The 24553-nt window shown below is 40.6% G+C and overlaps 1 protein-coding gene across 3 annotated transcripts in view; it reads left to right on the top strand.

Moving 5' to 3' along the window:
• The first annotated feature begins 8146 nt into the window (after positions 1–8146).
• The window catches only part of WWC3 (WWC family member 3), a 97376-nt gene continuing 80969 nt past the window's right edge, over positions 8147–24553 (top strand). For 2 of the 3 annotated variants that reach the window (XM_064646570.1, XM_064646571.1), the window contains exon 1: positions 8147–8483. In XM_064646570.1, coding sequence (XP_064502640.1) covers positions 8278–8483 — 206 coding nt within the window. In that variant the 5' untranslated portion in view covers positions 8147–8277. The remainder of the gene's footprint in view (positions 8484–24553) is intronic. The other variant, XM_064646569.1, reaches the window with a different exon arrangement.

Genomic DNA, 24553 nt, shown 5'->3' on the forward strand with positions numbered 1-24553 from the left:
AGGTATAGATAAAGATCTTTGCCATTTATATTGGGTGTGCTAAAACAGTTTGATGAATTCAATAAATAAAATCCCTTGGGAGCTGTTGCATACAGGAATAATGCCTCTGAACAAGAACATCCTGAGCTGGAATGCACTGAAGATTGGAAGACGGTTCTTGAAAAATGTCACTATATGTCTGATTTGTCCTTACACTCCTCGGGGCAGCAGGTAGCAGTCACTGCTAGAAATACAGTTCTGATCTGGAAGGACTTTGGTTTGACTCGTGTTTCAGAGGTATTATATAGGTATATAAATGTTTCCAGTATCCAAATCACAACATGCATTGTGCCAGTGTTACTCTCGTCTTCCTGAACTGTAATGTATACTTACTGAATCACATGAGAATTGGCGTGTTTCTTTTAGATGGGAAGGAAAAAAAAAGGGGTGTTGAGAGGGTTGTTTTGTGTTGTTTCTCTCCCTAAGAGTATGCAATACCACTGACAATACATCTTTGGATGAAAATGAAAAATGAACTGTAATAATGTGCTTATGTAAAACCAAATTGGACATATTCTGCATGGCAAACATGTTGTGTTGAAATAAATATCTCTCTGGTGATGTCAATGTGAGAACAAGCACTACAGTGTTGTTGAAATAATTGGGAGTCACTGAGCGAATGTGCTGGGGAATCCTGCAGAGAGCCTATATATGGTAATTTATCTAGAACATTCTCTATTTCTGTTTTATAAAAGCTTTGTGCAGAACAGTGAATACGTTTACCATCTTTCAAACTGGCACAAGACACAAACCAGTCTTTAGGCCTTCCCCTGAGCACCGTGCCCAAGTGAGAGGCAGCACCAGCAGCAGGGAAGGGGCCTTCTCACCATGGGGTGGCACAGCACAACACCAGCTCTAAGGTCAGGAGGCAAAAATCCATCTCCTGTTGGGGCTGAAATGCAGTGGGCTGTGGTCACTGTGTATATAAAAACATGCTGGCATGAGAGGTCTCTTTGTAAAATCTAACAGGACGAATAACCTTCCTGTACTTTAAGTAGAAAGTGAAATGAAATTCTGGAAGATAATTTTTATCCTCTTAATTTAATCTAACTAACAGTTGAAAAAAAATCATGCTAACTTCAACAAATTTTTGTAGAGAAGTTGCCTTTCAGCAGCTTATTATGGTCATAAAAGTAAGACAAAATGGTCATTGCAGTCACTGAAGTTAGTATAATATGGGGTAAATACAGTACAATAAGCCTTAAACTATAATCTCAGTCAGTTGAAATATATTTTTGTATGCTGGAGTTCACAATTGTCTCTAACATCTCTACAGGTTCTCCCTAGCACCCACAAGCCTTTGGGTCCTTTAGGGCAGCTCTTCCACTATCCCATTTTATTTTCTGCACATGACAAGTCTGAGCTAAGACTTAATCTGTTTCTTCATATTATTTTTCAAATAAAAATTAATAGCAGCATGAATAACGAAGCAAAATGAATAATAATGTGCCAGTATACAATCAAATTGGAAAAGGTTTGAACTGTTAAAGTGTTCCAGGTCCTCTGCGGCCAATTGCAAAGACCTGGACGGAGGAGGAAAAAACAATTGCATTCTGTCAGGAGAAGCTGTTAAATTCCTGTGAGTGAATGTAGTCCTGACTTAATTACCACTTCCAAGAGCCTATTTATAGTTGTCTGGGAAAGCACTTAAGTGAAATAGGCTTAAGTTTGCAAATAGAATAAGTGTGTGAGTATTTACTGTGAAGACAAAGATGAGAGAGAGGTGACTGTGGAATAACTACTCCCTACCCTCTCAAGCCCTGCCATGGGATGTTAGAGCAGTTTTATATTGACTGAACTAGCTTGCCAACTCATCAGATCCCTACAGAGAATTTAAAAAATCTAAAATTTTAAATGTTGTGCAATTTATGCACAGCACATCATGATGAGCTTCCGACTTGAAAGTTGGCTGGGACAGAATGTACGGCAGGAAGGCACATGAAAAATTTGTGTCTCTGTGAGAAAAAAAAACAAACAACTTTTCATAGCTATAAGCATCTGAAATGGTTTAATAGATAAAATGCTGAATCTGGGCATTTAAATGGTTGGCAAGATGAGGTGTAGCATGAAGAATGGGATTTGTCCAGGGGAACATGGTCAGTGGGATTTCCTGAGTAAGTTCACTTCTGCTGTTTGAAGCAAATACTACTCACAGCTGATAAATAAGTCAAGTGAAATGTTATGTTAGGAATGACATAAAGAAATTCACATTGCCTTTATCCCAGGCCTTTCAGAGACAAATGAGTAGGTGCCATGAAATAGAGGATTAGAAAGGGATATGCAAGCTGAATGCTAGCAGGCTGCACACTTAGGGAATTGATCTATATTTAAATCTATTGCTATAGTTATTTAATATCTGTACATTTCATAATTTTTCTGTTTGCAGCTCACAAAGTATTATTAAGCTGTGAAGCCTAGATAGCCTTATCTTTCTGTTTCTACATAATTAGGTTTATTTAAAATTTTCTGTGCAGTAATTCCTCCTATATATGGTGTATTAAATCAATGTCATAAATGAAGAATTTTGGCACACCACAGAATTTCAAATATGCATTATAAGAGCATATTATATACATATTTCAGTGGTTTATGGGCATAATGATAGGAGAAAAAATAGCCATGTATACATTTCATTGCGGTGAGTATCTAAGCATTTGAATTGCATTCATTCAAAGGCAAACCAAAGCCTCAATGCTTGAACTAAAAATACTGTAAGAGACTATTTTCTTAATGTGCTCAAATGCACTGTCCTCTTTGTCATCTACCTCATGTGTCATCTATGCATACTATGCACTATCGCAATGCAACTCTTTGTTATTTCCCTACCAGGAAGTGAAGCACCAGACAATAGCTTGTTATTATTTATTTCCTCAGCTGGATGTGAACTACTGACCCAAAGACTGTAATTACAGACCTTCCATGCTCCATTTAATTAGAAGTACTATTAAGAGAAAAAGCGGGGGGAAAAATATCAATGATTACAAAGGGCTTGTAGGATTACTTCTTTTCTCAGATGACTTGTTGATGCAGACTAAATGCCTCCTGATAAAACACTCTTGTTTGTGAAATCCTTCCATTATACTTCATGTTAGATTCAGACATCCTCTGCATTTTTTTTCCCACTGATTTGGGATTTTCAGACTACTTTCTATGTGGAAGTACCCTGCTTCAAGAAACGTGTCTTATCAGACCTGCTCAACGTGTAGAGGGAAAAATTTGCTTCCTTAACATGTACACACACAGAGCTCCCTATTCTGTATCCCATCAGGAAAGCCCTCAGGGATTTTACATTTCCGCTTTACTTTCTGACACCCTTTACACCTAGAGCGGAGCCAGAGAATGATCATCAACAGACCCTCTATTCCTGGAGCCCTGCTCTTGGCTGCTGACAGCAAGCAAGAGTTGAGGGTTTGCTACTTTTTATGTCCTCTGAAGTGGATCGATGACTGCTGATCATCTTTCCTACAACATCTGTCACCTACTATACCATCCCTGAACCCCTACGTAGTCCATGGGGATTGGTGCTTGTCCAGTTCCCCTACTGTCTCAGTCGCTACTCCTGTGGAAGGGACAGTGTCCCACTTGGTTTCACGCACCCAAGTAGCAGATCCCTACTTTGCCCAGCTGCCCTCTGAAAGAACTCAGATGCCACACCAGCTTGAGGCTGCAAAAGCAGGGCCACCAGTAAGGTTTCCATTATGCTGGGGGATGCTTAAATCTCTGTATGGCAGCCCAAGGAGAGCCTCCCCCGAGACAGATTTCTCAGCAGTGAAGCCGTTCAAACAGCTACTAGATTGTCACATGCAATATTTATTCGGTTTGGAAAGATGGGCCTTACAATTATTTTTCTTTGTATATGTGTTCAGGTGTAGGTGTGTACCTATCTCTATGTCCTCTTATCTCTAATTTATCTTTGCATTTATATTTATCTTTTTGCATACACGTGTATGTGTAGCAAACAGAAAAGACTGAAAGGGACAGAGCTAATAAGAAATTATGTCCCAGACTCTCATGATTTTATTCTGTTGGATATGGGAAAAGCAGCAAGCCCCAGCTTGCAGGATGAGTGTGATAGGTAGCCATTGGGACAATGATGATGAAGAAGCCTTTGCTCTGCTGTTCCAGAAGACATCTATGATCTCAGAGAAGTGACAATTTTTACTTAGTTATCAAAACAGTATAAAGGTCCCTCACAGGTTGGAAAATCTGGGAAATGGGAGCTAAATTGCAAATAAGTGCTCACAGTTAGAAGATGGGGATGGAGTTGTTATTATACACAATGAGATATCAGTTCTGACTGACTGCCATTTTCCAGCAGTTGTGAGAAAAAAGTGGAGTGCCAAAATGAGGTTGGGATTTTTATGCAGAATTAAGGGCTTTTCCTGTGGACAGCAGGAAAGTTGGAACTTGTTATCTACAACTTACAGTGGGAAATGTTATCTACATTTTCTATGGAAAATGTTGTGATATCAATTATGGACCTGGCTATAAGAGCATGTTTAACAGAGAAGATATGCAGAACCTGTGATTATAAACACTGAAGATGGCAAGGAAGGGCACATGAAGAAAAGTTGCTTATGTAAGTTTGAATTAATGGGCATAGGTGTGCCTGAGGAATGAGTGAATGTGTGAGCAATGTTTGTGGGTGGAAAAAAGTGGAAGGAAAGGAAAACGGGTGTGGAATGAAGGTGTGTGAAATACATGAGCATTGAGATGTGTATTATGCATATCTGGAGAAGATATAGGCGAGACAAGGGACAGGTGTAAACCTTTGTAGATATAGCTTTACATATAATGTGATTTATTGCCATTTGTGCAGACTGATTATAATATGCACTGCAAGCATTTAATTTCCTGTGGCAGACTTTTATCTATTTTAAGTCAAGATCTTCTGTGTTATTACCTGTTTCATACTATGCAGGTCATCTTTGTTTGGCAGAGTGGTTTCTTTCTGCAACCCAAACAAGAGATATGCTGTGGTGCACCAGATTCTCTGTCCCTTTTTTGCTTTTACGCTCTGGAAGTACGACAGACATTGAAGAGAAAGGAAAATAAAAGGGAGGGAGCTGCAGTGCAGGCCTGAGAGGGTTTCATTGCAGGGTAAGGATGGCACAAAATGCATTGCAAATTAGTACTTTGGCATGAAAACTACAGTGACCTTTTCAGGTTCTTCTCTTCTTGCCTTTTAATGTTACTCAGAAAGAATCCCTGGCTCCTGAATGCTTTGTTCATTTCCTCACAAGGAATGGGCAGAAGGATGAGGTAACATCCGAGGAAGGGTACTGTTCTGGCTTGGAAAATAATTGAGAGTTCCTGCCTGGCATCTCGGCATGAATGCACTGCAGACAAAGGGAGTTTCTATTCTTGTGAGGCAAGTGCTAGCCCTATCATTTCCTACTGGTTCCTTTTGGCAGCTCTGTGCACAGTTGGCTGGACTCTTGGAATCAGGTTTTTCAACACCTTTATTCATGTGCATTTAAGAAGCTTCAGCTCCTAGCTGAAGCTAATGACTTTTCTAGATACAGACAGCCTAAAAGTTAGATCTGAAGTCTAGGAACATTTTACATCTAAGGTTTTTTAGGACATCTTCTCACATTTAGCCTACAAACTTTGCCCAGGCAGAATCTTGTTCAAGATTTTAGGAAGAGGCAACCTGTCAATGGCAGAAGCAGCTACAATGCACCTGAAAATCTTGCACCTCTCCTTTACGCAGTAGCATATGCATCCTCAACTGCTTTTATAATGAATGCATGAAATCCAGGACACACTGGACATACAGTTCATGTTTTACATGGAACATGTGCATCATAATTCTGCCTGAGAAACCACAACCCAGCCAAGTCCTTTTCTGGCTCTAACCTGGAGGAATTTGCCAAAGTTAAGACAAGAATTTAGTTGAAGGGCTATGAGCTGAACGAAATGTTCCACACTCAATCCTGCCATTTCCCCTCTTGCTTACTGCTGTCTTGAGCTCCCTGCCCCCTTTTTGCTGCCTCCACGGTCAGTCCCACATCGTTTCTGCAACCTCCATCTACAGGTTCTTCACTGAAGCTTGATCGTCTTTTGGGACTCCAGGGACTGATGAGGAAGAACCAGCCCATGTTGGAGGGCAGTGCTGCACATATACTCAGCAGGGCTAATTAGTTTTGGTGGATTATTATAGCAACCTGGCTTTACTGCTTCCAGGTATTATGAACTAGCCTAATGTCTTGGTGTGATGCTGAGCTGTGCAGCCATTGTGCTAAGGTAATTTAGGGAAGGTAATTCTTGAAACAAAAAAATCCAGTTTCCCAAAATGTTAATATAGACATAGGCCATTTGAGAATGCCTGTGTCTGCTAAACAAAACCTCTGAAAATCTGGGAGATATACTTAAAATAATAGAAACTGCAACCACCAAAAAATAGAGTTTGTACTGTGCCTTAACTTTGCCCTCTTTGAAATACTCCTTAAAAATCATATGTAGCACACAAACAGCACCTTGCTCCTAGAGATAGTGCTGAACTCTTGGGATTACATGAAACAGCCTGACAGTGTTTGCTGAAGCAAACTCTCTGTTGAGATGAGCTGATCCAAACATAAGCTGCTATGATTTGGGTGATCGGATCTACAACCTCGCATTTGCTAAATTTTACACCTTTACAACATTTTTAATCTACTACACCTTTGCCCTCAGAGCTTCCTACACCACTTTGCTTTCATCACTAAACCCATCTATTACTCTCATATCACCTCTCACTGCTGACAGTAGCCCTGGTAAGAAGACTACAGTTTGCTACCACTGAAATAACCCACAAAACATAGGCAGAAAGTCATATCTGTTCTATTATCTATACTGCTTCTCTCATGCATGGCTGTTGGATAACCACTGGTTTATGGGGGGTGGGGTGGCAGAGAAAAGCCCAAGAAGTCAAGAGTAAAAGTCCTCTAATTTCCTGTGCTTATAACCACACTGCAGCAATTAATGTTCATAGAGATGTAACTTAAAACGGTGAATGCAAGTGGAACATAATTGGAATTGCAATATAATCCCTGGCAGGGTATTGCCAGTTTCAGGGGGCTGAGTTCAGATTGTTTGAGAATATATTGTTAACTCCTTTCCTAGTTTTCAGAAGCTTATCCTGCAGTATCTTAACTCTTTATGTCCAGATTTTCAAAGGTTTAGCTGAAGGCAGCATCCTGCACAAGCATGGAATACCACAGGCCAACTTTTAACCCTGTTTTAACTAAGTTTTGTGGAATTTAGTTCTAGATGGTAGCTGGAACCCTGCTCCGCGGTCTCCAGCAGGCTCAGGTCAAATCACACTCAGCTGCTTTCTGCTCTACAGAATGGGGTTAAGGGACCAGGTTGAGATGTCAAGCAAACAAGATGTACAATTTTCCATTCTCCTTTATCAGAGCATGGATACAGCATGATCTCTGTGACTCGTGTGGTCTCCAGCACCTCTGCTACATCACCTTTTGAGGCTCTGCAGCAGACCCCCATCCCTTCCCCGTGTCCCTGTGCACATCCAGATTGCTCAGCACCTCCGAGGCTTTTCGGGCGGGCATTGGGGGATGCATGACCCAGCGAGGGCCAGCCATGGCTCCCCTTTTCCTTCATCCCCCCACGGGGCCGTGGCACAGGCACAGGCCCCGAGGCAGGACAGGACGGGCTCCGACGGGGCCTCAGTCTCCTTCCCCCGGCCCGGGCGGAAGGCTGCCGCCCTCTCTGAGCGCCGATGTGCCTGGGTCTGGGCCCGGCTTCCGCGGGGCGCGGCCCCGGGCTCGGCCCCGCCGCTTCCCCCGTGCCCCGGGGAGCGGGCCGGGGCGGGAGGGCTCCGCGGCCCCGGCGTGGGAACGGCCGGGCGGGGCGGAGGGAGGGAAGATGGCCGGGGCAGGCGCCGGGCGGGAGGCGGCGGCGGGGCGCTGCTGAGCGGCGGGGCGGGGGCACTCGGGCCGGGATCGGGGGCTGGGAGCCGCGGCGGCGCGGGGCAGGTCCCGGGCGGGGTTAGGAAGCGCGGCGGGGCTGGTCCCGGCTTGGAGCGGAGCTGGCGCGGGGGAGGATGAGCTCGGCGCGGCGCAGCCGGAGCCGCCCGAGTCCCGCTCCCTGCGGGGCCGCCTGTTAGTGCTGGAGGAGGAAGAGGAGGAGGAGGCGGCGGGCGGCCGCGGCCCGGGCGGGACTGGAGCTGCCCCGGCGGCGGGCGGGCAGCGGGTTTCGGCCGGAGCGGGGCGGCGGCGGCCCGGCGGCGGAGCGGCCATGCCGTGGCTGAGCGGCGGGCGGCGGCGGCGGCAGCAGCAGGCGGCGGGACAGGGCGGGGGGCCGGCGGCGGGCGGGCAGCGCGGCCGAGAGAGCTCCGAGCTGCCGCTGCCCGCTGGCTGGGAGGAGGCGAGGGACTTCGACGGGCGAGTCTTCTACATCGACCACAACACCCGGCAGACCTCGTGGATCGACCCCCGAGACAGGTATGAGGGAGATCCCGGGGGGAGGAGGGATCGAGCCCAGTTCACCTCGCTGGGCGCCGGCGCCGGGCCCGTCGGCGACATTTTCCTTCCCCCGTCCGCCGGGAGGGTGTGGGCGGCCGGGCCGCCGGTGCCGCTGCCGGCCGGGCGCTCCGAGGCTTCGCCCTGCGGCGGGACGGCGGCCCGGGGTGGGGGCTTTGCCACTGGCCCTCCCCGGCCCATCGTGGAGGGACGCGAGGGGCAGAGCCCCTACCACTGCTGCTGACGGGTTTGCCGCCAGCCTTAATGTTAAATTAGATATAGAAAAAACCCCAACCAAACAAAAAAACCCCTGAGGCTTTCCTTCCTGCGGTGGGTGCTCTGACCAAGCGTAGTCTCAGTGCGGGGGGAGATGGGGAAGTAGGAGCAGTGACACCGCCCGTGTTTGTACTCGCCGCGTACCGGAGCAGCCCCGCTGTAACCGAGCGGCTTGGCCATCCTGATTTATTAGCCGGGCTGAACTAATTGGCAGCAGCAGGCTGGAGGCATGCTGGAGTAATTTGGTAGATTACCTCCTCATAAAAGATAACGCTGCGTGGAGGTAAGCAAACCGGGAAATTCCTGCACTTAATTTGACAAATACGCGGTCTGCTGCAAATTAGCAGCAAAAATCTGCTGCTGCGTGGTGTTCGGGGCAGCGTCTGCACGGCCCGGCGGTGCTGGGGACACCGAGTTAGGCCTTTTCTCCTCGTTTAGGGTGAATAAATACGGGCAGGTCTTATGGCTTCTAGCAGAATTGCGTTATAAGCAGTATTTAAGCGTCGTGGCTGAAATCTGGTGGAAGCGTGGGCTCTCTGTTGCGGGTACTGCCCGGTGAAAGCGACCTCGCTTCAAAGCGTTCACTTAAAAATTTCCACGCGGAGTTAGTGAACACAAGTGTCAGTATTCTAGGTGTCTGCGAAATAAGAAACATATGTCTCTGTGTATACTTTTCTATATTAAACAATGTTTTTATAGTAAGTGAAAGTTGGACAAGGACAGTTTGAACCTCAGCCAGAGCTACCTTGCCAGAAGTATGCCTGGAATGTTAAGCAGGCCACAGAAACATTTAAGCAGAGTCTGGTTTAAAGACTGTAGTAATTTGCGAGATTCCTGTCGTCTTGCACGACGATACATAACTGTTTAAATGGCCTAAATGTTTACCTACCGGATCAAGATCTTTTGTCTCATTATTTGGACGTACTTATGCATGCACATATTTTTTTGCTGAGGTATTAAATCTTTGTTTGTGTGCTTAATATAGCACATTTTTCTACATTAAAATGCACATACACGTTGTTAGCTTACTTTTAAAACTGTGTTGTAAAGGTAACTGATGACACCACTATGTATCTGTTGCTTCTCTGCATGTCATCCTTACCATTAAATTTCAGAGACTATGAGGTTTTGTCTTCTAGAATATCTTCCGTACAGACAGTAACAGAAAAGATTTAGCCATTTACTACAGTGTTAAAATTGAGTTACTGTTCGACTTAAATAGTGTTGCTAAAATTAGGACGCCATGTTTTGAAGAAATAATTGGAATGCCATATGTTGCTTGAAATTTTGTCTAAATATTTCACACCAAGGTTTAAACTTAGACTTATTTTTCACATTGGGTAAGAACAGGCTGTAGAGCAGAGATTGAGAGATTTACATTGGGGCAGATAGAAAAGACATGATGTTTTCATGAGTGTCTTATCATGTTATCTGTTCTGCAGTACAGAATTCAAGTAGCAGGAGGTAGTTCTGTGACTGCGGAGTTAATCTCTGGTTGGGAATAGGCTACTGTTTTTTTAGTGAGATGCCTGGGTTCTGGATAGTGGAAAGTGACCAGTCTTTTTGGGTTTCATTGAAGCTATTCAGATTCCCGTGGGCAGCAACAAAGGAACAGGTTAGTTGTTTTCTGCCAAGGTTTGTGAAAGATAGGTAGGAGTAGCAGTGAAACGGTACTGAAGCTGTATTTTTGCAAAAAATGGTTAGGTGGAGGGCAGAATAACCTGCTTATAGCATATGTACCTCAGCGTTATGAGTTTGGCATGGAGTGACAAGAGTTCAGCCCCCCATTTCTGTGTTCAAGTGGTTTTGTTTCTATCCAGGAGGAATTGGACTAAGAAGTGAGACCTCGGGTCCTGCTGCACTTGATCAAGGGCTCTGAGAATCAGCACCTCCAAGCTTTCCTATGGGCAGTAGTCTCTAAGCATCCCCACAGGCTCCTCTTTCCATGTAGCTGGCATTCAGTAGTTTGTTTTTCTTTTCAGCATTCCCCCTGAGATTTCTCAGCCTTTTGTGTAGTTTGGTTAGTGAATTTGATTTGAAGTAATTATTTGATTAAAAATCCCCCCACAAAACAACACAAAAATCCCTTCTTTCCCCCACCCCCAGTGTTTTCCCATTGAAGCCAAGAAGACAAAGAAATGCTAATTGGAGAAGTTGAGGCGAGAAATGTGCTTTATAAAGGATTTTGGAGTTTGGGAAAGAGATGATGATGAGGGCAAGGGAGGCCAATCAAAATAATAAGAAATAAGAAGGGATAAAGGAGTCAGAAATGGGTACCTTATGGTTTTCTGTAAGAAAAAAGAGGTAGAAGAGTGATAAAATGAGCAGATTTGAGAAGGATCTTTAGTATCAAATCAGTGGTTAGGTTCCGGAAGATACTGTGTTGCTCTGTGTGGATTGTGTGTAATGAATAGATTGGGGATAGTTGTCTGGCAGATCCTGTAGGTCTTGGATAGGAGCCCTTCAGTGCATGTTTTCATCTTGTGGTAGCAGTTGTCTTTTATCTTAATAGATTGTAAGTTTTTTAAGGCAGCGAACTGCCTTTTTATCTTGTGTTTGCACAGTACTTGCTACATTGAGATTCTGGTCAATAACTGGAGATTGTAAATGATCTTATAGAAGACTGACTATGTTTGTGGTTGATACTGATGATCCTTGTGGCACCAAGGATCTTATTACTCTTGCTGTTTGTTACAAGACTGTTTTCAAGTGATTAGAGCTTAGCCAAAATTCTTGGAGCCAAAATTCTTTCCAAGCTGGTGAGTCTTGCTAGATTTTCTCTATGGAGGAACTTCAGCTAAAATACAGTGTTGTTTTATTGGAACAAGTCTAGGGGAGAGGGAGTGTTTCCTTCAACTTCTTAATGAGACTTGTCTTGTTTTTTTAAAGATTTAAATCATGTTGTTTTGGAGTGAGGATTTTAGACTTCTAAGGTGTAGAAGTGTTTTTGCATAGAGAAATCATCTATTTGGACCACTTTGGGAGCAATTAAAAAATCACTATGGGCTGGGTAAAGACCTAGGTTGTAGCAGATGCATTTGCAGAAACTTCCTCCAAGCTGGACTACTGGTATGGTAATTGAAATCGGGGAGCTTTTCTGTCCTGTGTCCTCATTAGCATCTTAATTCTGAGGCCTAAAAGCTGAATAATTTGAGCACAGGAGAAAAAGCTTGGCCTTGTTGAACAGTGGGTTGGAACAAGGAGTATAGGATCAAATGGGATTGGCCCTGGAATTTGACAGAAGAAGGGGGAAATTTTGGTGGGTTTTGAAAGCAAAGTAATCAGGAGCTGGGGATAGGGAGAAGGAGGATGGCACCTGAAGCCTGGGAAGAAAAAAGTAGGGGAACTGGACTGCAAACCAGTAGGGCAGGGAAAAACAGGTAAGGAGGAACCGGTCTGGTGAAGGTTCAGGGTGTGAGGGTGTCAGCTCTTTTCTTGGCTGTACAGGGAACCCTGAGGGAAAAGAAGGAATGCCGAGTTTGGCTGAGGAATCTTCAAAGTGATAAAATATGCGTAAGGGGCAGCATGTGAAGTCTAAGTGAAGAAGGAAAGATGTTTGGAAAGTAAGTATAAGAACTATATGTGAGATATGAGAATGGAGGTCAAGAAGTGTAAGATGTGCTGGACAAGGAGACTGTTGAAAAGTCAGAATGGTAAAGATTGGAAATAAGCAGGAAAGCCTAATGGGCTTGAAACAAGGAATCAGCTTGGGAAAGTCACTAGAGGTAGATATCTGTTATTAGGGATGCAGAGTAGAAATGTCAAGTGAGTAATGGGCAGAAAAGTCCAGAAGTGCCAGCTGCTTTTTGCTGGACTATTTCAGGACTCCTTATTCTCATAATTTATTTGATTTTAGCAAATATCTGTATTAACCGATTTGCAACTTTTCCTGTTGAGTAGGACAAAGACAGTCCATTACTACTGTTGTTTGCTCTGTTATAGCAAATGGCAAAGCAAGGTGTTCAAATGCATATGCTGGTGTGATGCTGCGTAATATGATTTCTCTTTCCCCACTCTGGCTTTTTAAAGGAGTAAGAAATTGCAAGCTGGAAGCTTGAATAAAGAGCATATTTATGTCAGATATTGAAATCTAGAAAATTCCACACTTAGTCACTTAACTACTGCTTGTTTTGTATTAAGAGAGTATTTTTAGGGACACACTATATTCTCATATATTTTCTTGCCTTATTTGATACATGGAGAGGAGCAATTCCGAGGGCAGATGGTAGAACTGTGAAGTGATGAGAATTGCTTCTGAATTTTTTTGCCCAAATTGGAAAACGGGCCTCTCTCTAGTGAGGCAAAGGATCTTTTGACATGCCACCACGGGATAAGGTTAGAAAATCAGTGTCCTCTTTGTCAAGGCAAGAGAATATCTCCTGGAGGGTTGGAATTTATCTGTCCAGTTCCCAGTACTTGGCAATCCAAAGACAATCAGAAGAAGCATTAATTTTTTTCACAAATAGCATTTTTCTGGGCTTGCCTTAAGCCCCCACACTGAGTTGAAATTAGTGACATTCATTATTAGAATTCAAATACTTCTATTCCAAAGTATCCGAAAGATGAAGGCAACAGTGTAGTAAGTACTACTGCCATTTTTGAAAGTTTTCTTAAAGTTTGTGTATGCTTTCAGACCTTTTTTGTCTGCTTTCTATTTGTTGTATTTTGATTATCAACTCTGTCAACTCATAGTTTTGTTTTGAGCTAATGACATTTGTGGAATGGGAAGAAAACAAAGCAACTGTTGATCATTATTTTAATCTTCCCTCTGAAAATGTTATGATGACTAGACAGATTTAAATCACGTGCTGTATTTGATTATGATGCAGGTTTTTAATGTAAAACATAAAATGTAACCTACAGGGTACAGAGATGTACTTTTGGATGTGATGCTTTGAAAATGTTTGAAGGGAAGTAGAACTGTTGAAATACTAATTTGATTGTGATTTTGTAAATTGGCTTTCCAGGCTGTTAGTACCAGACTTGCAAGAGATGAAGAAGCTTGCCAAGGGAAAAAAATTGCTGAATGAGTATAGATCTGAAAAATATGCTCTCCCATGAGAGCAAAAGAGCTGGATTTATTCAGTTGAAGAGGTGTTTAAGAAGTGGTTTGAGTACTGTTCATAAAAAAGAGATGGTACCAGAGACTTCAGAACTCTTTTTCTTTAGTAGATTTATAATAGTATCTGATAGTCAGAAGTTGAAACCAGAAATATAATATGGCTTTAATAGTAAGAGATATTAAATGTCAGAGTAGTTTTTCCACTCCTTTAGCTTTCTAGATGAAATTACCTAATTCAGTTTTTCCCCCAATTTAAGTCGGCTATCACTTGGAGTCCCATTGTTTGCGACCATCAATTTTTAATGCCTCCATTGCATGATATATCATTTGACCTGTATATAATATATATATGTAGCCAATTAGAAAGTGGAGAGCTGCTCCGTTTGGTTGTTTTTCTTGATGCACCCAGGAAGGAATCCTGTTTATCCTCATCACTTGAGGCATCTGGGTCACTGCAGTTATACCACTTCATTACCTCAAGTTAGCAGTAAATACGCTGGACTTGATAGAATTTATATTAAAAGCATTGCATATAAAGTAATACTTGAGATCCAGATGTTTTGAATTTTCTGTGCAAATGTCAAGCCTGGATGCAGCCACAGTGTGGATGGGAAAGCTGTGCAGCTGTGCAACTGCTCTCCTGGCATGTGACTGGGAATACATGCTGCAGCATATGGTGTTGGGAAAGGGCTGCGGTGCCCCGAGCCTCTCTGAGCAATCTGCACATATTTGTACTTCAGTTCTTGTTCAGAATAATTCAGTAATATTTTTAAAGGCGTGCTGTAGCTGACATTTTGTTTTGAAAGCTTCATATACATATGTGCCATGATAAATCTACTTCTCTGCCTTTCATGAGGGAGATGCACTCATTTTTTTTTCATCCTGTCCAGTAGGTCTTCAGACAGATATTTAAATTTATATTATGAGTAAACCCCATGAAAATGTTTATGATTAAAAATGAATGAAGATGCAAGTGTCCTAGAGTTAATGTTAGTTGTTATTAGGTATGATTTTGATTGGTAGATTCTAATTACATGTAAATGTTAATCAGCTGATTCATGGTGAATACTTCTAAATTGCTACTTTCCCTCCCCTCCCCTCTTGAGCTGACATCTCTGATTTAAATGTTTTAAAAAAGTAACTTTTAATTTCTTATGTTTCTTGGGAAAAAACAATGCCTGTATGAAGTGAGCATTTGTGTTTTCTTGTAATTCAGCATTGCTATAAATGAGTGCTACATTTCCAGTCATTGGGCATTAAAAATGGTTTTAATAGTTTTTTAGCGTCTTGGAAAGTAGAGGTGGGAAGCATCCACTGTTTCTTCCTAAGGGTGAAAGGTTTTCCTTATAGTACAATAATAGTGATTTATGGTTTATGTAATTGTTTTTTTTCTAGTTAAAATACATATCCTTTGAAAATCTGGCTTACGTAGCACAAAACTGCAAGACCTAATGCATGTGTGCTAAAGCATCAAAACATCTATTGAGCCACTGAAACCTGATAAACAAAAAACCACTGTTAAGAAGCTTTACATTTTGTTAAAGGTGAAGGGTTTTTTGTTTGTGTGTGTGCATGTAGTTTTTACCTCTTAATGGAATTGTTTGCAGCAATTACATACAGAATGAAGACACCTGCTCTATTGTATTTGTGTGCATGCTAGAAAGGACTAACTTAAGCACTCGTGACTTCAGTGTGGAGCAGCACGATGGCACATGTTATGAAGGGTTTCTGGAAGGGTTCTGTGACATGGTACTGGCTCTCACATATGCATTGGATCTTGCAAACTGAGAAACTGTGATCTGCTAGATCTTGTCAGTGCTTGATATTTATTGTCATTAAACAGCACCAGGCATTGTTCAAATTGGGTATTTGCATTATCGTGTCTTCTGAAGGGTATGGGGAGGGAAGTGTCTGCTTTTCAGGATCTACAGTCTGTACATGTGAGAACGCAAGATTTGAAATGTCACAAGGCTAGGGCTGGGATTTAAGTTCTATTATCTGGACCAAAAATTCCTATTTAGGCTTGGATTCTGGTGATAAGTTTAGTTTGAGAGATAAGTTTCATGGTTTTAGCAAATGTAAATATGGTGACAACACTGTATAAACATAAGAACAAATGACTTGTAGGCAATAAAAAAAATTAGAAACTTATCTATAGCAAAGTCCTGTTAACAAGCTTCTTAGAGGTGCCTGTTAAATGTAATGTTGGTTTATAGTTTTGTGTTGTTTGCTGGAAGGTAGAGCTTTGTAAAGTTGTATGTGAGGCCAAACAGAAGTATTTTGTTGATATTTTGTTGAAACAAAGTAAAATTAATACTTTTTCTGCCTACAGTTAAAAATAGAACTTCCTGAATATCTTATCTGCTGCAGATGTGACAGTTCACATACACCAGCAAAGCCAGCCAGTATTGCAGCTTTTAAGTAATCTTCAGCTTGTTTCTGAAAGAAGCAAGCTAAAGAAAACATGCTCTAGGTACTTTTCCTACCTCCCCTCTCTGCCTGCTGTGGCAAGGCAGTGAGCACGCTCAGCAAGGTTTGGCAATACAGCACTCCTGAGCTAATAGTTCACTGCTGCCAAAACCAGCAGTGTCCTCCCTGCCAACCACATAGTCTCACCCCTCTTGCACTGGTACCATTGCTTATCTGACCCTACAGTAAGAAAAATTAGGAAATTCCCCAACCCTATGCAGTATTTGTATCTTTTTCTGGGGGGAAGGGTAGTTTTCATGTGGTTTGGGTCCCTAAGCTGACTTAACCTTCAGGGCAGATGGGTATTTAAGTGGTTTATGTCAATTAAGTTTGATTCAATAAGGAATTGGATTAGGCAAAAGTGATGAGTCAATTTAAAACCTTCTTTGAGTAAATCCTCTTTGTGAATAGCAGTTTTGACTACTGGTTTTTAAAATACTCCCACAGTAAAACAACACATTTCTAAACACGCTTCAAGTTATGTTTAAAAAGGAAGGATTCACTTTTCAGGTGTAAGATGGATATTTAAAGTCAACAGAAGAAAAATAGGTGTCAGAGTCAGTTTTTCAGTCGAGTAGCAGCACTGAAGTGGCTATTAAGAGATGAGAGAGCTACAGAACCGTTTTGGAGACTGAGCTTGTGATATCATTACCAACTTGGAAACATTCCTGAAAGATTTGATGAAATCAGTGGTGAGTCTTGCCTTTGCTGACAGGGAGCAAAGTTGATGTGTGAGGGAATTAGATCTAGGACCAGATGGATGTCTGGGGAGGATATCAGCAGTGTGGTACCTTGGGGTGTGTGTGAAAGGGAAGTGACTGTAAGGTCAGCTAGATGTGGGGAGGATCTTGGTAGTGGAGCACCTCCAAGGAAGATCTCAGTTGGGTGTCAAGTGTAGGGCGTGACTGGAGAAGGATGGAGCATGAAAAGGCACGTCAAGGTAATAACAAAAACCACTGAACAGATATTGGGGTGACTTGCAAGGTGGTTTTGTCACCAGTGTTTGGAGCTAGAACTCATTAAAAGATCACTACAGTGCATCTGGGCAGTTTTTTAAGGAAGCTGAGAGGGTTCAAGTGGAAATTGCCAGGTCACAGAGGAGAAGGTTGTAATATTTGAATTAAATGAACAAGTTTTTTGTCTCTGCTTATGGAGAGGAACAGGGACTCCAGTGTAGTTTTTTGCCTTGACACCAACCCCAAGCCTATTTTGTGGATATAAATCTCTCAGTTCTTAACTAGTCATTAATAGCAAGGTAATGGGGGTATAGGCTTTGCTCTGCTGTGCTACAAGGGTCTTGATCTCTTCTTGATTCTGTTCCAGATAGGAAAATCAATTTGGACTTAACACAGTGAGAGTGTACAAGACACGATCTGTCACTTTTTAGTTGCCCATTGAATCGTTTGAGTCAGCCATTTAATACAGCCACCCTCCCAGCAAGGCTTCCTCTAGATATATGTTTTATGATCAAATAAGATGGAATATTTCTCAGTTTGTTTCTCAGCCTTTTTGTGGGTGTTGGCTGGAGTAGGAAAGGATCTTGTGTCCAGTGATGAGCTTGGTGGTCTCTCTGTGGTTTGCAGGATGGAGGCAGTTCTGTGCTGTACTGTTAGCTCTTTGGTTGAAGGAGCTGATTGCCATCAAGGGCTGAATTAGTACATATCAAAACCTAAAGCAACTAGGTTTTTTATTTTTGTTTTCAATGACTTTTTTATTTCAGTATATTTAGTTGGCAATGGGACAAAAATAAAGTACAGTGATATCAACACCCTTGAACCAAAACAGAATCAAAGGCTATCTTTCATAGAGTTCTGAAAGAGTTATTTTTCAAGATTAAATAATCTATGGAGAATCTTGTTGAAACTATTTTGATTTATATTGTACTTAGGGTGAAGCTCTTTTGCACACAGAGTGCTTAGGATTCTTTATGGCAGAATGCAAAATTTGATATCAAAGCTGAAAATGCATAATATTACAAAATAGATTTATTTACTGTTGGATTGCAGTTTAAACAGCTAAAAATAAGACTTTTAAAAAAACTTAATGCATAATGCTTTCTTAGAAAGAGTGGCCTATCCATGTTTGGGAAGGCAGCTGAAGTACTGCATAATTATCTAATTCAATAACATAAACAAATTGTGACACACTTCTCAAAGGTGGATACTGTCCAAAGTTACTTGACTTGAACAGCAATTCCATGAGTGCTTAAAAGAGAATTACAGAATAAAAAGTAAACTACCTTTTTCTTTTTCCTTTCTTTTTGCAGTGTATGTAGGGATAGTTAGTAGATGGAGAAGTGCATGTGTTTGGAAATTACTGTTTAAACAAACCCTCGTGTGTTTTCTGCTTCCCCCAGGTTACATCTTTTGGATAAGACTAAGACTTACAGTATTAAAGATATGAAAAGGCATGTAGGTAAAAATCCCTGAACCCCAAACTTCAGAATAAGTTAACCACAAAACCTAGGAAAAATGGATTTTATGACTATGATGGCTTTCAAATCATAGGCCAGTTTTAGTAGCATCTCAGTGGTCTCTAACACTATAATTGATGGTTAATGCAAGTTAACTTGATGATCATCTGTTATGAGGTAGAGAAAGCATAATTGATTTCTCCTTTTTATAATAAAAAAAATAAATAAATTGGAAATGCATATGAATGGAAGTGCAATAGGTAATTTGTCAAAATTCAGTTAAAGAACATGGATATTAATATTGCGTATTTGTGTGCTTGTTTTCAACTGTATGCAGTGTACTGATTGACAAAAAAGTGTACAGTACTTTGTGTTGGTTTGAGTTGTCTTATCTTTTGCCTCAATACACCTACACCTGTGAGCTTCCAGTGTCCTCATTTGATAATGCTTCAGATGATGAAGTACTTTGAAAATCCATTGTAGCCTACTTCTTAATTACAGTTGGATTTTGATGCTTCTGTCTTTCCTGTATGGCAGAAGATGTCATTTTAACTAAATCTCTGTTTCACAGAGGTTTTAAAAAAATCATTTTCCCCAAATGGAAAGAAAAAGCGTTTTAATTAGAAATGGTGAGATATTTTTGGATCAGCTGCATTTTGCTTCTGGACTGGTTAGCCATAATTTTGTGTTGGTTCTAGGGGAACTTTGGGAGTAAATGTCATATCACAAAGAGGAATATTTGTTGTGAAAACTTCTTGATTTCACGCAGTTCTCAACCCTTGGAAACTGCAACTTCATGCATGGTCCAATATTTTAATGTACTTGTTTATAGCCAGGACTTCAGAAAGAGGTGACCCTCCAGTTACCTGCATTACTACAGAGTAGCTACAATGTATATGGGAGTTCAAGAAATAAGTGATTTCTTAAGGGGTTTGCCCTAGTCAAGGGGAGCACAGAGATGGAATGAGAGATCCTTGGGCTTGTATTCATCCTTGCTTTCGTGCTCTTTGTGTTTAATAATTCTTTGAGTATTGGGTCTCCTGTACTGCTTCAGGTAAACAACTCCTTGATTTCTCATAACACCCTGTAATATACTGAATTTCAGAAGCATTTTCTTTGATCTTAGTGAGTGGCTAGTTTCGGCTAAGTTCCTTGGAACTGATCTGCTGTGTGAAGCATGATTACTGTTCTTGAAGTGTGTTACTTCATGTCTTCTATTCAGGAAGATGATCATGTTGTTGAGGGAAAAAATTAAGTGTTGAAGCCTGCATACTTGTGTTAAGCAGAATTAAAGTGGTAGGTTGGTATTTTTTGTGTTCCGTATGGGTTGATTGGATTTTTTTTTAATAGAATTTCCCAAGAAATCCCTTTAACTTTTGGTTTTAAGCAAATCTTTCCCTTTAGCATATTTTTTGGAGTAAAATGTCAAGATATCTATGATCAGGCCAACTCTTGGATTCTGGTGGATTGATGGTGCAATGAAGAGACTGTATTTCCAGTTCCAGGAATTAATTTCTTACTGTAAAATAAGCTGCTTTGCAAATTCCTAGTTGTCTTTTTTAGTGGTTTTGTGTATGCACTTCCTATGAAGTTTTGGTGAAGCGTTACAAATTTCTTCGATTAAATATGATAGAAGGCTTTTGGAGCAAAGAGCCCTTTTAGTCCATGAGCAAGTGTCCAAACACAAATGTGTAGGAAGGAGTATGTGAATATTCTGTCATTTAATTGTCTGAAACTTCAGGCAACTTATAATCTACAATATTTGTTTACAGCAGTAGTCTCAATGCTGCTGTTAGTAAACATTATTCTGATTTTGCATCTGGAAGGCTGGAGTTGAGAAATGTTTGTGGGAAGTGATCTGTGGAAAATTTGCAGTGGGTTTTTGTTGTTTTGTTTGTTTTTTTTTTTTTAAGAAAAGGCATAGTAGTGTTTCCTGTCATTGGCTGTGAATGTCACTCAGAACCTCCTTACTCCTTGTACTGAGTTCTTAGGGATTCGAGGGTGTTTTATGGAATTATCAGCTTTCTTAATTCTTAATAAATTTTCAGAAACTGCTTGTGGGAATTTTGGCACAAAAATGTGTGTCATGTGTCTATAAAAAAAAAAGTCATGTATTTCCCAGAAGGACATCTAAAAAAAAATTGCTTGAATGTTTCACTGAGCTTAGATGTAAACCTGTTTTCAAGCTAAGCCAGGTTGTAGGGTGTCTTTGTATGACTTAATAAAAGGCAAAACAACAGGTGATTAATCTGGATGAAGATATATATGAATATCTTTTAAAAACCAATGTTCATAAAATTTGTCACAGTATTCTGGAAATAGGCTAAATAAAACTCCAGTGATTATGGAAAGTATTCCATTCGTGCAAACTTCTCCCACTGAAATATCAAATGACTCATATGTAGAGTGAATTCTCGTGTACCAGAGTATCCTGTTAGGGAAATTACTCCTGGGAGTAATCTTGGAGATCTGTCCATGCCTGTTCAGGGCTTCTGTTTGGTTACAGATGATGTAGCTGATCTTGTTCTCTGGACATCTGCCTGCTAGGAGTGAGATGTGTCCTCTGTTCCATCTCCTAATATCTGCCAAAAAGCCCTAAGGCAATAACATCCTTTCATTACTATTGATGGGACCTGATTTGGATCCTTAAGTTAAAGACTTTCTCCCTATGTCTGTTTTCTGATTTGTAGAAATATTTTTGGCTATTACCTGTTTCTTCTGGAAATAGTATCTTCAAGGGAATATTGATTTTTTTTTTTTTCCTCTAACGCCTGACATGTAAGGGGTTCAGAATTTTTAAAGAGTTTTGTTATTTTAAAATACAGCTGCATCATTTTATCATTAAAACATACTGTAATAAATTGCTGGAATATCTCCTTTGAGGTAATTATGTTTGGTATGTGAACATCTGGAGTTTTTGAAGTTGTGCACATATGACTGTTTGCCCACATGGTTCTTAAGCTATTTGTTTTATTCTTTCTGAAGTGAGTTGATAAAGAAAATAATGTTAATTTTTTACCTTAATCACAATTGTAAGTTTCTTTTCTTAACATTTAGAATCTGTGGAACATTTATAAAAGGCTTTCATGTCCTCTTTAAAATACAAATAACCCTGTGTCCAAAACACTGGTTCTGCTAGGAACACCCCAAAACTATGGATAGTGTCCTGATTGTGGAAATTTTCTTCCCACCCTCCAGTCCATGAATAGCGTTCTTTAAAATGCAAGTCTTTTGAGATCATGTGTTCATTTTTCTGTCTTAGGCCTTTTTATGTGTGTGCTCAGAAGCTTATTTTTGAAGTGGATGAAGATTTTCATACTAATACCTGTATCCAGATATTTTTAGTTTTCTTCTAAAGAAAAAAAAATTCCTGAGATGTTATAGAGTCTAACAGACTCTTAATGTAGTGTTAGTACATGATGTTAAAAGTGAATTAGTTCCCCTTTACTCTGCTTTCTTTCTCAAATTAGGAATACATTTTTTTCCTCCCCATTAGCGAAGGTGGTCAGTTGCCCAGACTTTTACATGAATGATTTTGAAATAGTTGTGAGAGCACTTTATTTAAAGAATTTTTGAACATTTTAAGATACTACACCTGGTAGAATTTAAAATATATGAATTTTGTTGGCGTTTGAGGTGTTTAAATGTTTGGGGGTTTGTTGTTTTTTAGGAGAGGGAAATCTGTGTTATGAATAAAGTGCTAATACAGGATATTTTCCTTGACTTCACGTTTTGCTCATTTTATATACTCTGTGTATGCTAGGCAGGCACATTTTTAAAATGTTGGGATTTTTTTTCATGGCAAAAATAGCTTGCAGCTTATTGAAAAACAAGGCAGACCTGTGCCTCAAAATCCAAATGAAACTGCTGCTTGGATGAGGCTCTAAAGAGGGCATTTATATGTTGTGGAATGAATGGCATGTCTGCGCTAACTCCCGCAGGCCGGATATTTCCAAGGTATCAGACAGAGCTGTATATACTGCACTCTTCCCCCTTTGGATCCAAAGATTTCTCCCTTGGCAAGGTCTGAAGGACCCCTGGCCTCGGTGGGGAGGATGAGATGGGGACTGAGGGCTCGTGGGGGGAAGGAAAAATGAGCTAGGTGACTGTATTTGTGCATTTGACTCTTTTTTTATATATATATATATATATATTTTTAATTTTCCACCCAGACTACCCTTCTTGTACTTCGTGAGCTTGCGTTGTTTTTCTAATCATTGTTCTTTGAACAGTGTAGTTAGGAATTTCCTGTTCACGTTTTACTACAATGGTTTGTTTAAAATGATAGACCGCAGTCTTTCCTGACTTAAAACTAGATTAGCCTTGAATGTCGAAAAGAAGTCAGACAAATAAAGAGGATAGGCTGTATTTGCTTATGTCATGGAGAGAGGCCTTTTAACCACGGGCTCAGTTGTATCAAATACCACAAGTCATGTTTCTTAAATATTTATTAAAACAAATAAACATAGTTATTGTATGAACTGGCACATCTCCAAATTTCTGTTTCTGATTCTCATGGGTGGGTCGCTTTTAATCAGGAGAAATATATTTAGTCAAGACTGCCAGTATCTACTGAATTACTGAATCCAGCCTTACCTCAGTTCTGCCCTCTCCCCTGCTTTGTTACGTTTTTAAAATGCAACATAATAAGCCTCAGCGAAGTTGAAGTTTTAAAATATCAAGCAACAAATTATCAGGAAATGCATTGGGAATGAATCTGCTTTTTCTTGATACATCTGGTGCCTGTGGTAAGGAAAGTTTAGTATAGTCTTTGTATATATCGTGATATGTTTGCTTTCAAATTTTTGGGGAAAAAAAATCTCCCAAGCCCAGCAGTGTTAGATGTAAAAGGAATTGCAGCATCCTTATTATACAATTTTTGTTTAATTAGGGCAGGTTCCTTGTATAACGCTGCTAATCTATGTAAATAGTGCACATCTATATTGATGGAACAGTACAGGTAATAAGGCTATTGATTTTTATCTGGAAAGAGATAAAATTTCAGTGTTAAAAGCAATATATGACCTCCACTTTGGGTTTTTATTTTACAGAAAAAATATGATATCATAATTTATCTTATGGTGTGGCACAAAAGTTTTATTCAGTTTTGGAGGGATGATGTATTGACCTGCCTGAGTTGGCTACTGAAGTTATTACTCACAAGCATCAAACTCATCAATATACACTTTTATACAATGCTCGAGTATTTTTAATGCAAGAATGTCTGTGAACACGTGCATGTGAAATTCTGTTAAACCTGCTAAATTAATTTTCAAGCTGGGAGATGTCAGATTTGTAAGGTTGTGGAGTCTCTAGCTGATATGACACACAGGCATGTCATTACAAGGGTGTTGCCAGTTAAAATACTCAGCTGTTATGGTATTTCCAGCTTAGCATCTAACTTTGTTCCACCCAGCAAATAGTCACATAAATAGGACTAGCTGTGGATTTTTAAAGGAAATATTTAATGTATTTTTAAAGAAAATAACATTTGGAAGGGAAAATATTTGGGTAGCTTGTCTAGGGTAGGGGAGGGAGATGCCTTGCAGGGTACAGAGTTTGATGTGCTGAAGAAACTCTCAGTAGATGTTATGTGGAAAGTGTTATCATTTATAGAAATCAGGTATTTCTGTCAGTAGCAGAACTAATGAAGCCTGGTTACCTGTGGGTTTGGGTCTTACAGCTGGTTGACTTTGGTGTCTGGGAAGGTGAAAGTTCTGCTGGATGTCTTTTGCCTTGTGTTTGGGGTATTTGCATTCACTTGTTCCTGAACAGATTTTCTGATACTGATTAGATGTGAACATGCATCTCTCACTTTCTGTGAGGCCTCCT

This window comes from Pseudopipra pipra, chromosome 2, assembly GCF_036250125.1.
Source record: "Pseudopipra pipra isolate bDixPip1 chromosome 2, bDixPip1.hap1, whole genome shotgun sequence".
Lineage (NCBI taxonomy): Eukaryota > Metazoa > Chordata > Aves > Passeriformes > Pipridae > Pseudopipra > Pseudopipra pipra.